The sequence below is a fragment of the Astyanax mexicanus genome, chromosome 2 (genome assembly GCF_023375975.1).
Source record: "Astyanax mexicanus isolate ESR-SI-001 chromosome 2, AstMex3_surface, whole genome shotgun sequence".
Taxonomy (NCBI): Eukaryota; Metazoa; Chordata; class Actinopteri; order Characiformes; family Acestrorhamphidae; genus Astyanax; species Astyanax mexicanus.
Genome location: NC_064409.1, coordinates 31,274,698 through 31,294,048, shown reverse-complemented (window position 1 = coordinate 31,294,048; position 19,351 = coordinate 31,274,698). Strand labels below are relative to the sequence as shown.

Below are 19,351 nucleotides of genomic sequence, written 5' to 3'. Positions count from 1 at the left end.
GCTGCTTCACAGGATCATTACTCAAAAATAAAGAGATCATAAAGAATAGATGAATGGAGCGTGAGGGGCAGATAGTGTTCCCTCCGCCTGGAGCTGGATTTATAGAGTATGTTTCAGTTTGAGAGAACATTGAGAACATTGGTTGTGGAGTACAAATGTTCTGAATAGTTTAGTAATCTCCCGTTTAAAAGTGTTATTCAAACTGAATTACTGAGATTCACATGATTCTTGAAGGGAGGGGGTTCCAGGTAACCCATGGAGCATTTTTTGTTTTAGTTTTAGCATCGCCATTGTAATGGCAAAGTAAATTTATTCAAGCTTTGTTTGCTGCTTAATATTAAAGCAAAATAAACATAAAAAACTTAAAAAATGTGGAAACCCAATTATGGCTATGCTATGTTCACATTACCCGGCTGAAGTGACTCGAAACAGATTTTTTGCTTAATGAGGCTCAGATTTTCTCATGGGCGTGTGAACATGCCAAATCCTTTTTTTTTTTTTTCAAATCAGATTTGATTCACATTTAAATGTGGTCCATAATCGGATACGTATCCAATCCATGGGCATGCGCTTCTCTCTCACACCCACACATATTTTGGTGTAGCTGTGCAGCTATAGCTGCAAAAACAGCAAAAGCAAACCACCTGGCCTATTTTTTTACCTCCTCGACCTGAGCATGTACTTCAGACCAGCTGTTTTTTTTCTCCACTCGAGTAAAAGATGCTCCACATATGAGCTGCTAACACATCCATTTCACCTTCATAAAGCTACAAGTCGTCTCTCAAATATGAGTTTTTTTGTTGTTGGTGAAGAAGGCAACGTTTAGACATGTATTAATATGCGCATGTGAGATGTTCCAGGGACAGATTTGTTCACATTACACAGAGATACAGGTCACTTATATTTTAAGAGTGTGAACCATCAAGATCAAACCAAATCTGATCTGAGCAAAAAAATCAGATTTAAGCAATGTGGCCTGTAATATGAACATTATGACTATGATGTCATGACACAAAATGACATCAGACCTCTGAAGAAATCATAATAAAAAATCCTATATCTACAGTATAACATTACAGTATACTCCTGAACAGTAATATATCACAATGTAATTTTTTCCAATATTATGCAGCTCCAGCTTGAAGCATCACAGATAGCCTTTATTAAAACTTATAACTAACCCAGATGTTTTAGTCTGATGTAATTACTGACTGGCTGTAAAACTTGCATACTTTGCCAATTCAAAATGACTGATGTTACTGATAATTAATAGAATTCCCTGAAGTACCCCAAACATGCTTTAATGGAGTTATTCCTTCTCCCTGGTCCTAGAGACCCAACTGTCCTGCACTTTTTTAGTGTTTTGCCTGCTCCCAACACACATAATCAACTAATCAGCTCATTAACAGCCCATTATTATAACTTATAGTGGGATTGTTAGGCTTTCAAATGTTCAGGGAAGTGGGCCTTCAGCACCAGGTACTGCAGGAGCAAAGCTGAGAACCACTGATGTAGAATTTAAATTTAAAACTTTACACTGATGTTAGATTCTGTAGCTGTTTTAGGGGTAATACAACCAAAGAATAAGATCTGCATGTTTTAATCCAAGTCTATGACTGTAGGAGTGAGAAGCGATATTTAGATAATTTGCTACTGGTCATAAAGTTTAGAATGTACAAAAATTGTAAATATAAATGGCATACCCAAAAATAACAAACAATAAACAATATGTTATGCTAACTTGGGCTGCACTATATTGATTGACAATGACATTTTCTTATTTTGATCAAAGAAAATTTATATTTTCTTCTACTCTAATATATAGTGCAATATTAAAAAATACCATAATTTTCACCAGACTTTATCAGCAGTCAGTAATCCAACCTGATGATATCAACACTATCATTAAGCATTTGAGTGTAAGTAGTGAGTATATGTTTTCCTTTTTTGTCAAGCAATTTGTAGCAAGACACGTGTGGTTAAATTTGGCTTAAGTGACATTGCACTTTCTGCAATATGACTATTGCACATATAGATAGATAGATAGATAGATAGATAGATAGATAGATAGATAGATAGATAGATAGATAGATAGATAGATAGATAGATACTTTATTTATCCCGAAGGAAATTTGCCATGACAATGCTCAAACTATATACAGTATTTTGCATTCCTACCAACACAGCAATGCTAGTGCCATGCAGGAGGATATACAAGTTAATTGAGTGATTGAGCATCATTCCAGCCATTGTATAAATTTCTTCAGGTCCTGTGAGCAAATCTGAATGATTTTAATAAATGAATGATTACATTAGCTAGGAATTGAACAGTATCTGTAAATTCTGGATTTTCTCAAGGTTGTAAATGGTTAAGCTAACACACGAACAGTTTTTGAACAAATACCAACTGCCTCTACTCAAGAATTCCTCTTTTCTAGAGTGAACCGGTTTGTCCTTTCAGAAATGCGTGAAACCACTTTTGTTTGCAGTTTTTTCATCTGCACACCATCTGAAGATATGTTGAGTTTTGAGTTTGGCACTCATTAAAATGTGATACTCAGCAGCTTCACAGCTTGTGTTCACATGTTCTGGATTCTCCGGCTGACTTCCATTATCGCTTTGGAAAGAGCCTTAAAATTCTGCATCAATCAAAATGATATCTTGGACAAACGGCTCTGTAAAACCTGTAAAAAGTTGATGTTAAAATATGTTGTAAAATGCAAGCGAGCAGCATTTTTGTGCAAGCCTTATACATTTACTTTTACATCCTGATATCTTTTGCTAACTAATGCCAAGTCTTTTAATAATACTACTTTTACATTGTAGCTTACTCAGGCACTCCTTGGACTTTTATTTGTAATTTCTCTTCAAAGGATTCCTTAAATCCTCGCTGGAAAAAGCAGCATATTTCATGTCATCATCTTATAGTTTAAGATTAACAGCACACAGCTGCATGAGAGTGCTTCTGTGTTTTTCTTAGATAAGGCTGAAATGTTTCATACAGGGATGTTCTTCAGCTTAAACACCACAATCACATTTTATAGCAATATAATCATCTTATCATCACAATAAGCTGTTTTTTATTTGCTTCTGTTGCAAAAACACCATATTCTCCCTAAAAAGTGACTACTGCATTTTACCATGTCATAGCGTTAGGGCTTTGAAAGGCTTTTTTTTATTGGTGGGCTGGGTGAAGGTACATTTGGGGGTGTAAATATAAGTCAACACTTTTGCTTAAGGGATTTTTTTAGTTTACAAATCTCTTTGCTTGGGTTTTCCTTTCAGTTAAGAAACATATAAGGTTATGGTTCACAATATACCACTTTCATATACCAACTACATGTACTCCTATTTTACCACTATGACAATAAGTGGTAAAATATGCAGATTCTGTATTGCAGGGCATCTCACATAACAAAACAAATCCTTTAGTTCAGATTATGGTAATCCTAGTGTTAATTTTAGTACAAAATGTGATTATTACTCAAAACTAGATATGTCACGACCAAATAGACATCTGTACAGTAGCGTTGTTCTTGTGAGCGACCGAGGGATTATGGGAAATAGACTGTGGTAAATAAAATCCTTCATTGAAAACTGAAAAAGGCTGGCAAGACAGGAGTAGTGGGAATGACGGGTGACAAGTTGAGTTATTAGAGAGAAGGTTTGGTGTTGATTAGTCAGCTGTGGATGATGTATAAGACTCGTTAACAGTTTTTCTACTTAAAAGCAGGTTTTGGAGAATAGAAAACTACTGTCTACCACTCTCACTTGCTCATACATGTTGGTTGTATATCATCACTGTCCAATGGAAAATCAAGTATCTCCATTTTTGTGCCCCTTACACTGTGCCAAAATGTCTTGATGAACGGACCAATAGAAATTCTCAAAAATGACCTGAAATGAACTCTTTTTACACGAGACTGACTGACGTTAGACGTACAACCACGGACAAGAGACACTGAAACAATGGGGACTATTTATACACACCGACAGGGACAGGAAACAGGAAACACCTGGGAATGGGTAACATAGAGGCGGGTCTACAAATGAACAGTGGTGTGTTTCCCGTACAACGACGGAGCCTAGCATTGAACTAACGTGGTACGATGCATCGTTAAACTAACTAACATCTGAAGTACGACCGTTTCCCGAAACCATCGTACTTTGTTGGTACCACAGAAGTCTGAACTATGTTGGTTTGAACCACCGTGGTCTTAACTAAGGTGTTTCCAGATGTGTTCGGCCAGACTTTCCCAGCAGAAAACGTGCAAAACTCACAATCTTTAAAATATTATGCCAAAAATATGTTTCTAATGTATCATTTAGGCTATTTATATTGTAATTATCACCAGAACATAAGGTCCGACAATACTATTAATAAAATAACAATGAACTGCCAGTAAAATGTACACAATAATTGCTATATATTAATTATTATTTGTAACAGACAGTGTTACTTAAAAAAAAACACATATTTGCTATAGCAATATTTTTTTAAATAAAATAATCACCATTCTGAATGAGTCTTATTCAAATGAGACCTGAGAAATGTGTGTTACTCAGTGGTTCAGCAGAGCGCCTACGACGGTGCAGCGCGCGGTGTTCTGTCGAATTGTGCAACACATCGAGATGTGCTTCTCAACACCTGCGCCCATGCGTGGAAACATTTTTTATTTATTGTTTTTTATGGTAATTCTGTTCTTTTTGGGTGCATTAAACAACCAGAAACCCCTTGAAATTATTTGAGTATTACAAATGCGTAAATGACAGCTGATGAAAATGAAAGTAATACTAAGTTAGCAATAATAAAAAAATAAGGTTTATAATCACCCCTAATAACCCTAAACTAGTACGGTTTGACAGGGTAGCAAAACTCGACAGAACACCGGATGGACGCCTAGTTCGAATCCCAGTCGTGGTTTAATTTTCTTAATGTTTTTTTTTTTCCATAATGGCAATTAATGTTATTATTTTTTACATATATATTAATGTAGCCTACATATTTCTACGTATTTCCTGTAATATATTATTTAACAAATACTAATTGATAACATTTGTATAGGCCTAGAAACACACGTTGTATTGGCTAAATGATACATTTTCTTTATTCACACTCTGTCTGGCCCTGTTACCTTCAGAGGATGATTAGGTAATTCAAAACACCTGCTTATTACATGTCTCTATTTATTTTAAGACACTTTTTACTTAGTTTTTTCTTGTTATGAATATATTATTAAAAGACACCTTCTTGCCTACTGTATGGATATATTTGTTTCACTGGGTACAAACAATGCAAATATACCCTCAAAGGTCCTTAGGGTACAGGTGTTTACGTTAAAGCCATTTTAGAGTATTACCCCAGTGACAGTTTAATAGCCTTATTCACAGAGTGCATATAGCACAGTGGGTTTAAAAAAATAATTATTAACTATTTCATAAATGTGCACAGCACAAGTTATCTTTACTCAAGAGATGCCTGCTTGAATAATTGACATACATCTTTCCAAGACTGTAAAATACATTTTAGCTAAAGGGCACTTCAGTGCACTCTTTTCACTACACTGAATTCATGTTTGCCAAATAAAGCTAAATGTTAAAGACATACATTAAAAAAGGACTGAATTTTATTATTTTACCTGGGCGCACATGGATAAAAGTGAAGTGGCTCAATTAATGTAATAAACACAAACATTAAAAAAATAGGTACACTTGACATCTTAAATCCTCGTGCAGCAATATTAATGTGATTTATCAGCTTTCTGAATCCTACCGTCCACCGTCTGCACTAATCACCAGCAACTAAGCTCTTAACGACAGGTCTAGAGCTGTAGTTGGAACGACGCAGCTGAACCACGGTAGTTGCGAACATTCGCTGGAACTACGGTTCTGGGAAACACCTGAGTAGCTTAACTAAGGTTCGCACTATGTAAGTTACTAACGTGGTTACCTCCATAGTTCCAACTACGCTTTTGGGAAACACCTGCGTCGCAGCTGCATCGTCCAGACTATGTAAGTTGCTAACGTAGTTAGCAACTGAGCTTTTGGGAAACGTACCCCTGGTGAGCACACTGAAGGCAGGGGCAGAAACACGGAATGAACACGTGCAGGGGAGGGTAAATAAACAAAGAGAGAGAGAGGCACAAAACAGGACGAGACCATTAAAAACATATGTTATAGTGTTTATAGTGGACTGACACTTTATCATACTTGTTTTTTTCACAACAATATACAATACACAGAATATTGTTTCTAGCTAGCTAGCTATCAAGCAATAGTACAAACTGGGCTGTCAAAACATTTCTGAAGAAGCCAAAATGCTGAGGCGGGGCTCACTCAGGTGGAATGTGGTCTAGATGGCTTTCAGGTAGGCATGGGCTCTGAATGGGTTTATACATTTGTTTTTAAACATTATCTTTATCCACTTTGTCACGAGTCCCATCTAGATTCTACGTACAGTGTAAAACCCAGATGAAGCTCATGTTTCACTCTCCGTGTCTCATCACTGACACACTGTAAGGCAGCGTGAAAAACATGGATAAAACTTTCTGGTGCCCAGAAACGCTACCCATACATGGGCATTGTAACACGGAGGAGGCAGGATGCAAACGCAAGTCAGTTTTATTTTCAATTTAACAAAACTAAACAAAGAACAAAACACTATGAAATAATATAAAGAAAAGGTAACTAAAACAAAACACTATGAACCATGAAGATAAAGCAAAAGACTGAAACAAACAAGCAAAAATAACAAATAAAGAAACAAACTTCATAAAGCAAACATGGAACACTTAAGACAAAAACATAGCAGGTCTAAGGCTAAACAAGACAGATTAGACAGGACACGGTCAAACAAAAAGCACGACACAGAACAAAGGAGCACATGGGGTATTTATACACAGGCACACACTAGGGACACCTGTGTAGGTAATGAGGGGGCGGAGTTACAAATGAGACACAAGGTGATAACACTAATGACTAGGGCAGGGCTAGGGCGGGGCTAGGGTGGAGACTGGACAATAACAAAACAGTGCCATATGCTTTTCTTTCTGGGAACACAAGACAGGAAAACAGGGCAGGAGCACAGAAAACCAAAAGAGGGAAAAACACAGGACAGACACAGGCTAATGTGTGACAGGCATGTTTTCTGGGGACTTACTGAGATGCGGATTGCCAGCATTAATATATGATGGCACAGGTAGTACAGTATTTTAGCTGATCAGTGTAAAGTATATCCAAATACAGCTTATTTTTCTCACCATATCTGTCAGGTCTTAGCCCTGTTTCGTGTCTCTGTGTGTCTTCCCCACGTGACCTGTGCCTCTCTGTGTCTCCTGTCAGTAGATTTCCACCATGTGTTTCTAATTTGTAGCTCCACCCCTTCCCCAGGTGTTTCCAATTCTAGTGTGTTTTATGTACTATAAATAGCTCTCCTCTGCCACCTTGTCCTCCGTCGGTCTTTGCACCTTCCTCTGTTGTTTTGTCGTTCTTGTGTTTCCTAGCCTAGCCCTCGTTTTCTTAGCTTTAGCCCTTGTCCTTTGTTTATCTCTAGTTTCTTGTTTATTTCCGTGTTCCCTAGTTCCTTGTATATTACCCCTGCTTTGTGTCTATTCCTAGTTTAGCTCCTTGTATATATTCCCTGTTTGTTTATCTTTATTATTATCTCTAGTTTGTTATTGGTTATTTGTGTTTCTTTGTTACATGTTTACTTGTTGCTTGTTTCCTTGTTTCTTTGTTATTTATTTAATAAATTATTTATTTATATCGCCCTTACCTGCACCTGTGTCCGCCTCCTCGTCTCCCTGCCTGGGTCATTTCGTGACAGAAAGACCGACCGAACATGGACACAGCAGGTTCTGCCTGGATGGGCACCAGGATGGCGATTCGCCGAGCTCCTTGCGGGACCCCGGCGCAGGACACCTCGAGGCCTCAAGGACGCCGCAGGCCTCGGGGTAGGCGCTCTAAGGGGTCCCGCCAGCCGGAAGAAGACCCCTTTTCCGGGGAGGATTTTCTTGGGGGGGCGATGAGGGTTGGTGCTTTGAGCCTCGGTACCTCCGTGTACCCGAGGCTCAAGGAGCGGGACCCGTGGGACTTTCTCGGGTGCGCTCCCAGCAGCTCCGAGGACGAAGAGGAGCTCTACGCCGCATCAGCCCGTACTCCAAAACCGTTTCCCCCAGGGGCGGTGCTCTACCCGGCTCTCGGCCGCACAGCTCCAGAGGCCGTCCCGACTCACGTCCGTTCCCCTGCAGCCAAGGTGCGCTCCTCACCGGCGGTTCCAGAGCTAGCTTCCCCGGTGGCTAAGGCGTTAGCTTCCCCGGCGCCTCCAAAGCTAGCTCCTCCCGCGGCCAAGACACTCTCCTCTCCCGCGGCAAAGGCGCAAGCTGTGAAACCGCGCTCCGGGACTTCCGCGATGGCAGTCGAACCGCGCTCCGTGTTCCCCGCGGTTGCTGCCGAATCGCGCTACAGGACCTCCAACCCGGTGAGCCAGCCGCGAGCAGAGACTTTCCACGCGCTGGACTCAGCCGGAGGGAGTAAAAATCCGGTCCGGGTTTTTGCGGCAACCGCAGCCTTGAGCCCCACAGCTGCAGCGCCAGCCCCTCAGGCTGAGGAGCTGGCTTCCATGGCGGCTGCGGGGCTGGATTTCGCCGCTGCAGTCCAGCCTCTCTCTGGGACTATCTCCGCGGCAACCCAGCCGTGCTCCAGGACTGTTATGGAGACTTTTCCCGTGCCGGTCTCTACCGGCGGCCCCGCGCTGCTTGCTGTGGACTCTGCCGGCGAGGCTGCGGATCCAGTCCGGGTTTTTGTTTCGCCCGCGGCTTCAGGCCTCACAGCTGCATTACCTGATCTCCACACGCCCAGCTCCGAAACTCACTCGGCGGACACGCCCACCTACGAGGCATCTTCGGCTGCTGAGCCACGCCCCCGAACTCCTGCCGCTCTAGACTCTGCATATGCTGCTGTGCGTGCTGCTCCAGCCTCCATGTCTGCTGAAAATGCTCCAGCCTCCATGTCTGCTGAAAATGCTCCAGCCTCCGTGTCTGCTGAAGCTGCTCAAGTCTCAGTGTCTGCTCCAGCAGTTCCAGTCTCCGTGCCAGAGCCAGCTGCCCAAGTCTCCGTGCCAGCACCAGCTCCCGCTGCCCGAGTCGCCGCGCCGCCAGCACCAGCTCCCGCTGCCCGAGTCGCCGCGCCGCCAGCACCAGCTCCCGCTGCCCGAGTCGCCGCGCCGCCAGCTCCAGCGCCCGCTGCCAGAGTCACTACCCCACCGGTTCCTGCTCCCGGAACTTTGTTTGGTCCCAGGTCCCATGTACCCAGGCAGGCACCGAGGTCCCCTGACTTTGTCCCCAGTACTGTGCCCAGGCTGGCTCCTTGGACTTCCCCTCAGACATTTGCCAGTCCTGGGCACCCACCCGTGTTTCTGGTCCCCATGTCTCTCCCTGTTTTGGTCCCTGTCTCTGTTTACGTCCCTGTACCCGTGTCTGTCTCTGTCTCTGTTCCCGTCCCAGTTACAGTGTTTGTTTCTGTCCCTGTTAATGTCCTCGTCCCTGTTCCCATGTCCAGTCCCGTCCAGTCTCCTGTTCAATCTCCGTCCCCTGCCCAGTGTCCTGTCCAGTCTCCGTCCACCGTCCAGTTCCCTGTCCAGTTCCCCGTCCAGTCTCCTGTCCAGTCTCCGTCCACCGTCCAGTTCCCTGTCCAGTCTCCGTTCCCCATCCAGTCTCCGTCTCCTGTCCAGTTCCCCGTCCAGTCTCTGTCTCCTGTTCAGTTCCCCGTTCAGTCTCCCGTCCAGTCTCTGTCCTCTGTCCTGTCTCCGTTTCAGTCCCCGGTTTCGTCTCTTGTTTTCCCCGGCCTCTCCCCGCCGCCAGCCCCCGGGGTTCGTTTTTACGCGCCTCGGGAGCTGCGCGTTTAGGGGGAGGCTTCTGTCAGGTCTTAGCCCTGTTTCGTGTCTCTGTGTGTCTTCCCCACGTGACCTGTGCCTCTCTGTGTCTCCTGTCAGTAGATTTCCACCATGTGTTTCTAATTTGTAGCTCCACCCCTTCCCCAGGTGTTTCCAATTCTAGTGTGTTTTATGTACTATAAATAGCTCTCCTCTGCCACCTTGTCCTCCGTCGGTCTTTGCACCTTCCTCTGTTGTTTTGTCGTTCTTGTGTTTCCTAGCCTAGCCCTCGTTTTCTTAGCTTTAGCCCTTGTCCTTTGTTTATCTCTAGTTTCTTGTTTATTTCCGTGTTCCCTAGTTCCTTGTATATTACCCCTGCTTTGTGTCTATTCCTAGTTTAGCTCCTTGTATATATTCCCTGTTTGTTTATCTTTATTTATTATCTCTAGTTTGTTATTGGTTATTTGTGTTTCTTTGTTACATGTTTACTTGTTGCTTGTTTCCTTGTTTCTTTGTTATTTATTTAATAAATTATTTATTTATATCGCCCTTACCTGCACCTGTGTCCGCCTCCTCGTCTCCCTGCCTGGGTCATTTCGTGACAATATCTGTATTGTATCACTATGCTAAACACCAGTTAATAGGTAATAACAGGGAGCTGAATATATTGTAAGGCTTTTTTGCCTTTCTCTTTATTTAGTTGTCACAGCCTTAATCATATAGACGTACAAGACATACAATTTCCAACATTAGCAAAAATGACGTGCATCAGAAGCATTCTCTAAGCGAGGGTCTCATCACCAGGTCCTTCTTTCAGCGTCACAGTTTGTACTATATGGAAAATTCCGGTCATGTGTGCCCATAAACGTTTAATGATGTACCTGGTAGCTGTGGTCATTGGGGCACTTGCCCTGCAGGAATGTGGCACAGAGGTGTTTCAGGGTGAAGGAAGTGAGTCAGAAATGCCAGCAACTTAAAGGGTCTTCTGTCTGTCTCTTGTTCTGACAGACTCTACACACCTCCTCCACACCTGCCCGTTCTCTGTAGGTGCGGAGTGTTTGGGCACAGAAGGCAGAAGTCGTACTTTTCCATATCCACACGGTTTACTGTAAATGATGGAAAACGGCTTCGTAAAACACATCCCAGACTTGTGATGTCATTCACTATAAAAGGCATTTCACAGAATTTTGTAACAGCGTTTTTCCTCCATTATTGAACCACACACTAAAGTTTAAATTATTGGTATGGAAGGGAAAAATAAGCGTTTTTTACGCAGCCGGTATTGCAGACGAAACCATTGTCTACCTAAATGCAAAAAACAAAAGCTTGTAAGAACGTTCAGGCTGCTGCGCTGCAAATGAGACGAAATTCCATACTTAAAGTCTGAAATGGAAAGTCTTACTATGCGGGAAAGGAAGTTAATGGTCAGTTGAACAAATTGGAGCAGTTTCAGTAATGAGGGGGTTCAGTGTTCCTGATTTTTATACACGGGGTGATATTTTTTCAAAAGGGAACTTTTTCTTTTTATTCAGTGGAGCCATTTAAATATATAAAATTAACAAGTAAACAAACATAAAAGCCAACAATTAGGTGTTGTAAATAGAGTTAGATTTGATGTCTGTGTTGTTTTAATTATTTGTTTGTTTGTTTTGTTGTTGTTAATGATTTATTAAGAAAATTAGAACATTATTTTTATTATTAAAGGGTTTTGAGCAATCAGTCATCTTTCAGTAAGCCTACTGTTTCTGATATTTTTAAAATAAACATCCTTATTCAGCTGAACCTTTAAATTTTATAATTTTAGTTCATTTGTATAGTACGTCATATTGTAATATGTACATTCTTTTAAATGAATTCGTAGAAAAAGCAATAAACTAGTGCAATGGCACCATTTGTAAAAATCAGTTATGTTTGATTGCTAGCTATTAAACATGTTTTTTAATGATATCTTACATATATATCTTATGTTACAAATATATATATATCAAACATATTGATCAAATGCGATTGCCTGCATGCAGTCTGAATATAGCCTAATATATATATATATATATATATATATATATATATATATATATATATATATATATATATATATATATATATATATATATATTAGGCTATATTCAGACTGCAAGGCAATCGCATTTGATCAATATGTTTGATTTCTGATCAGATTGGATTTACACTTGCAGGGTAGTGAGGTTGGCAGCAGTAACTAACTTTTTATGATGAGGTTAATACATGCGACTGCACAAAATCTAAAATCTGATTTTATTTATCTGTTGAATCAGTTTAATTAATGGTCTGTTAAATCTGTTAAATTAATTGAACTTTAAATTAATTTAAAATTGTCAAAAAATGGTCAGAAATTGGCTAGTAATTTAGAAGCATCTGAATTGTAAAAACGGTTTGTGAAAAAGGAAAAAAAGGAGCTAGCTTATTCCAGCATACATGTCACTCATACATTCTGATAATAATGTCAGATAAACAAACACATATTCACACACTGAGGGAGCACACAAGGAGCACACAAGGAATCATTTAGTAACTAAAAAGTTACCCAAAATATAATGTTTTTAAAGTTTTTAAGTGCTCTTATCTGGGGTTTTGTCTGAGGCTGGTAACTCTGATCAACTTATGCTGCAAAATCCTGTGCAACAGAGGTAACTCCTGGTTGTCTTTTTCTGGGGTGTTCCTGATGAGAGCCAGTTTCAGCATAACTTTAACATTCATAATTGTACTTGAGGATACTTTCAAAGTTCTGTACTGATTTTTTTTTTCATTACTCAGTTGAGTAGATCTTGCCGTAATATGGATTAGAACATTATTCAAGTAGGGCTATTTACTGTATACCACTAACTCTACCTCTTCACAACTTTACAACCGATGCTCTCAAACACATTAAGAGAACAAGAAATTCAAAAATTTAACTCTTGACAAGTTCAGCACAGCTGTTAACTGAAAGCCAGTCTAGGTGACTCTACCTCATAAAGCTGACTGAGAAAATCCAGGGAAGTGCCTACTTTGAAGAATCTAAAATATAAACCATATTCTGGTTTGATCTAACTTTCTTTGTTTACTAAACAATTTCATATGTTTTTTTTTCATAGTTTGGACGACTTTAGTATTAATCTACAATGCAAAACATTTTACAGTAAGGAAAAAACACTTAATTTAAGGTGTGTCCAACGTTTGACTGGCACTGTACTTTGATGAATGAGTGATTATATTAAGTTGGTATTCCAGACTGGAAGTCTGATGAAATGAAATCTCTGTGCTGATAATGTGTTTGTTTGTCTCTTATCGAGTCTGCATGGGTCTACACTGCATTTCCCCTCATTCTTCTGTGCTGTCCCTCTCTGCTGGCTACTGTTTGTGTTTTGATGAATCACACACATGCGTCTCTCTGCCACCTCAGACATCATTCTAAGTTTGGTGTGAGACATACCAGACTTGTAGCCGCTCGGTGTGTTCCGGAGCGCCCTGGCTTCAGGAGACAGGGATGTGCCTGTGTCGTCAGCGGGACGGGAGCACAGTGAGGAATGCTGGCAGTCGGAGGAGGGCAGTGATGGAGGGTGTTATTGCAGAGACAGCAGTGCATCACAAACACCCACAGAGGGAAATCCCTGCTGCACACACACACACACACACACACACACCTCAGTGTTATGAGGTGCTTACTCTGACACTGAGCACCATGTGTGTGTGTCTGTGTTTATACTAGTGGTTGAATATTTAGGGTGTGTATTAGGGTGTGTGTTGGGGTGTGTTTAGGGTGTGGGTCTATGTACATCTTTGAACAGACAGTTCTTTTGTGTGCATCTCAGGACAGAAATGGGAAAAATGGGAATTTTTTATCCTCTTTTTCTTTCTTCTTGTCAGACAGTAAACTTCCTTTAGTCATACTTTTTACAGGCACATGGGATGATTACATAATGTGGAAACAGCCTAACAAAACACTCATAGTATTAACATTTACATAATAAACAGATGAGGTAAGTGTAACTTAAATACTACACTTAAATACTGCTGTTGTTTAAATACATTAAGAACTAGAATTGAAAATGCATAGCTTACAGAACTGCAAATAAATTAAGTGACTTTATTAAGCAGGGCTGAACCAAAAAACGTAGTCCGGGTACAGACAAAGGTAAAATCCAGAGACAAGCCTAATCAAAACATCTGAGCCAAAACACAGTCCAAAAGGAATAAAAAGTATAAAAAATAAGGGTCAAAACCCAAGCAAAAGATCAAGGTAAACAAGCAAAAAGGACAAGACAAAATCAGAGAAAAAAACTATAACAAATAAGTAAAACACGGAACAAACAAACTAAGAAATAATGCTCAGCATGCAGCGGAAACAACAGGTGCAATACTTAGTGACTGGCTGAACAAAACTGATAAACTGGCACTTATACATAGGAAAACAGCCGAATGTAATCAAAACTCAGGTGAGGCCGATCTACCAGTCAGGTGCTGATTGGCTGGCTAAGACACATGACTAAGGAGTTTGTTCTGGGAGTTAGGGAGGTAGAGAAGGTGTGACATGAAGCAGTCCTATTTGCTGCACTCTTGGTATAAAATTAAAGAGGCAACCAGTCACATCATACAAGCTCTCAATAACATTTCCTAATACATTTAAACAAACAAAAATGGTAATCTTGTTTAAAATGATGTGATAACCCTTTTTCATGTATGTTACTGATAATGTTACTGCAACCTTGAGTATCTGCCAATATGGTTATCTAACAGATAATTTTTCGGCATTACTTTCCTCACTGACACTGTTAAAAATGCATTTGTATGAACGCACTTTGCTCCACATAGCCATCTAAATAAGCATCATGGTCAAATGGTAAAACATAAACCAATCAGTTATACATTCTGACCACCTCCTTGTTTCTACGCTTATTATCCATTTTTAGCTTTTTTCAAATTTTTAAAGTAATGTATCTGTTTCTCTGCATTATTTAGTATCTTCCTTTCACCCTGTGCAGAGGCCAGTGCAGAGTAAGTAATATTATTTAGGTGGTGGGTCATTATTATCAGCTCTGCAGTGACACTGATTGGCATGGTGGTGGTGTATGAGGTGTTAGTGTGTGTTGTTGTGGTATGTGTGGATCGGACAGAGCAGCAGTGCTGCTGGTAGTTTTAAACACTGTGGTTACTTACTGTCATACACTCAATTAGACTCTCCTATACCAGCAACGACTCCACCTTTTAGATGTAAAGTCAGAGACAGAAGCTCTGAATCTGTTGCTGCACAGTTTTGTGTTGGTTAACCTCTAGGCCCCTCAGGACCCACAGTTGGTGGACTGTTCTAAGGTGTTTCAAAACTCCAGCAGCACTGCTGTGTCTAATCCCCTCATTCCAGAACAACACTTACACACCATTTCTCCATGTCAGTGTGACTGCATTGCTGAGAATAAATGATCCACTACCTAAATAATAGGTGCTCTGTGGTGGTCTCTCCTGTAAAGTCCTGGCCATTAAAGAACAGGGTGAAAGGAGGATAATAAAGTGTTCAGAGAAATAGATACAGGACTACAGTCTGCAAGTATAGAACTACACATTACTCCTATATGCTCAATAGAGCAGTAAACTAAAAAATGTATATTTTGCACTATAAGCGCATCAAATTATTAGGTGCACTGACAATTTTTGAGAAAATTATAGGGTTTTAAGTGCACCTTATAGATGCGAAAAATGTGGTAATTTATGTAGTAAAAAAGCGGTGGTCATTTAGTCTATATGCTATTTCCCTATGAAGCCTGCCATGTAGTCCTTATTTTTCTATCAGGTTCACTTGTTTTTCATTAAGTTGTCAAAAGCAAGATCACTGTGCAGATCAGCTTTATCCATCTTCTGCCTCCTCCTCCTCCTCCTTTTAATCTTACGCCCTCCATCCAAACATGTTTCCTCACTACAAACACGTGTGTGTATGAAGTAACAGAACATTTCGTCAGGGAGAGCATTATTCAGACCGGGTCTGCCAAGACCTGATGTCTAATAAAGACCATAGAAGGTAAAGATTTTTGAGTTTTTGTGATTGCTTTGTGTCTAATTGCACCATTATGTAGCTGGTATATAAATAAATAAGATACAGATTTTTGTTCTTAGTTCTTTTTCTGATGCTGGACTACTGCAGAGAAATATTACAAATAAACTAATATTTTAATCATTCTTTTGATTTAAATAAATAAATACAGTTTGCTTTCTTCTGTAATATGTGTTCTTTAAGGGAAATCCTCTAGTGTAACACAATCATTCACTGATATGCCAAACATCACGGGACTAGAAACTTGTAAGGTGTCCCATGACTTTTGCCATGTCTTTACCATTAAAGCTAAAGGGTGTTGCACTCACCTGTGAGTAAACTGACCTTCAGAAAAGTGATGGTCTATGCAGTGGAACCCAGTGACAGACCTCACTCAAACTCCACCATAATTAAACAATAATTCATGCTGCCATGAGCATGCTGACAGTGTTCATCCTCACAACTCACAGGATAGCACCTCACAACTTAACTTAATGTGTGGGCATATTCAAGCCGTCACCTCAGGTAACACTTTACGATCTATCTTAATGTAAAAAAAAAGGCACAATAGCGCAACACTTGGCAAGGGTGCCACTTTTAAGCTATGCTTTTTGGAACTATGCTTTTTATATACGTTACAAAAGACGTTTAATGGTGACGTCTAATGATTTATCATTTTTGAATTGTGGGTGGTTATTAGGACATCTGAACAGAATTACTGGAGTGTATCATCACTGCCTGAGTATTCTCACTCATTGGTCTTTTCACGACTATGTTTTTGTTTCTGGCTGCGTTCCCAGGGATTGACATATCTTTCTAATAAATTCAGAAGATTTATGATCAGGGCTGTTTTTTTGTTTTGCAGGAATATTCAGAGCCATCTGTCCATGTTGTTTCTTTTTGTTCTTATGTCATCAGACGTCTACATTCTCACTCCATTCGCACAAAACCTGGCCTGTCCATTTTCTTGGAATTTTCTTTGTGCCATAATTATAATGCTGACATTCTTCACAGAGTATCTCACTCTCTAAACCCCAGGCTACTTTAGTGCCATGAGTGGCTTCATATTTCAGCTGCGTCAGGAGTTTCTTTAGATTGTTCTGAGGTAGTTTGGAGTTTAGTACTTGTATGTGGTTGAGATAAGTAGTGTATAATAAAGTCTCCAAATAGAGCTGGTGATTAGTGTCATGGAGACTGTGAGTGTGTGAGTGTGTGTGTGTGTGTGTGCAGAGGCGGTCTTTGCATAGAGGCATTGCTAGGCAACTGCCTTGGGCCCCTCCCACTGCAGCCCACTGTAGGGGCCCTTGACTAGCTGCAAACTTCCAATAGACCTACAGCTGGTAATTGGGGCCCTTTGGACAGTAATTCACAGATAATTCACAGTGCATTCATAAATGGTGATTCTTGTATGTTTAAAATGGAAACAAAGACAACACAATAAATTACAAAGAAATACAGATTCCGTCCACACCCCCTGGAATATTCCATCCATGCAGGTGAACCGCGAACGTGCTGCTTGTGAAAGATGGAATTAAGGTGAAATTAAGTGTACAAGTGGGTCGTGAGTGAAGCCATGAAGCGCCACTACCCAAGTGGCACTACAAAAAGAAAAAAGAAGAAAGAGGCGAAACTAAAAACAGATGCTCTTCCAAACTGATAAGCTTTTTTAGTGTGTCAGCACCACCGGACCCGAACATTTTGGTGGAGGAGGAGGACGAGGAGGTGCTGTACTAGGGTTGTGTAGGTAGGGTAAATTCTATTATTTTTAGAAAAATAACAAACGAAAATAAACCCAAAATGTTGACAAAAATATAATCTAACGAATTCCAAAACATAGAAACGAAAAACGTTAAAATGGTATTGATATAATATAATATAATATAACAGCTGGATCAAACAGTTTAGCGTCAGTCATTAGGAAAGCGCTCTCTCTCTCTCTCTCTGAATTCAGCGCGAGGCTAGAAATAATTTGAAAACTTAGTTTAGTTAAATAAATTAAGATGAGTAAGGACATGTAATCAAAGTTAATCAAATATTGTCAAATATAAAGGATAGGTTGAGGTTTTGGGGAGCTGTTTCACTTATTTGAAACTGAAACTAACTGAAACTGATATTATTCTGCACTATTAGATACCTTTTGATTGTGTTTTAAATGAGTTTTTATTTTATATTAATTATTTTTTATTCATTTTAAATATTTTTAGAATTTTATTGATCAAACACCTTTACACAAACTCTGCCTCCTCTCATATTTTCACTGTACATTTTGATGTGATTGATAATTATTCTTTATCATTAAGTTCAGTTACAATTCTAGATAAAAATTACTGATTGACTCACATAAATGCTCTCAGTCACACTGCTTTACCTTTTTTTTGGCATTCCGATGTATATTTTATTTAAATATATGTTTATTGATTGCACATATAAAAAGTACAATTAGCATTGAAAGCTTCAATTTTCTTTATAAATATTTTCCATTTTGACATACAATGGTGTTATATCTGAAACTTATTTCTCGCTTATTAATGTTGATGGGCCCCCTAGCTAAATTCGCCTTGAGCCCCCAAATTGCTAAGTCCGCCACTGTGTGTGTGTGTACCAGCAGCAGAAGAACCATGATGATCTTCAGTGCGTGTGATTTCAGAGGATAGTGACTGGGGCTTTAGTGTACAGACCAGGGTTAGCCGGAATGTGCATGAATAATACTGTGGTTCAGGCGTTTCCTAATTGTGGTTAACACTCTTCTCCAATCTGCTTTCTCACAGCTACCCACTCCAGCTTTCCCAGTCGTGGTGAAGATGGGGCACGCCCATGCAGGCATGGGAAAGGTAAGCATTGTGACGTGTATAAAATGTCATCCCATAATCTCATTTGTACAGAACACTCTCCATAAATGGCTTCATTTTTTGGGAATGGGCTGCAGAACCCTGCTTAAGAAAAGGGTGGAGTAATGCTCATGCTTGCTAAAGAAGATACAGTGAAGAAAATAATTTTATTATTATTTGATTCCTTGCTAATTTTGTAAGATTTGTCCACTGACAAAGACATGCACAGTCTATAATTTTATGGGTAGGTTAATTTTAACAGTGAGAGACAGAATATCAAAAATAAAATAAAAAAAATCACATTGTATTAACTATATAAATGAATTTGCATTTTGCAGAGAGAAATGTATTTGAAAGTATTTGCTCCTCTACCAACCATTAAGAGTTCTGTCTCCTACAGACCATTAAAGACAGCTGTCTTAAATTTTCACCTGTATAAAAACTAAATTAATCAGACTGTAACCTCTACAACATGGACAAAACCCGAAAGCTTTCTAAGGATGTCAGGGACCACATCATAGACCTGCACAAGGCTAGAATGGACCACAAAACCATAAGTAAGAGGCTGGTTGAGAAGGAGACAACTGTTATATACCGTGCAATAGTAAGAAA

General features: G+C 40.0%; 1 protein-coding gene across 1 annotated transcript in view; it reads left to right on the top strand.

Annotated features, from left to right (window-relative positions):
* Window positions 1-19,351, top strand: part of syn3 (synapsin III) — a 219,342-nt gene that overhangs the window by 153,724 nt on the left and 46,267 nt on the right. The window contains exon 7 of the mRNA XM_022671547.2: window positions 18,680-18,742. Coding sequence (XP_022527268.2) covers window positions 18,680-18,742 — 63 coding nt within the window. The remainder of the gene's footprint in view (window positions 1-18,679; window positions 18,743-19,351) is intronic.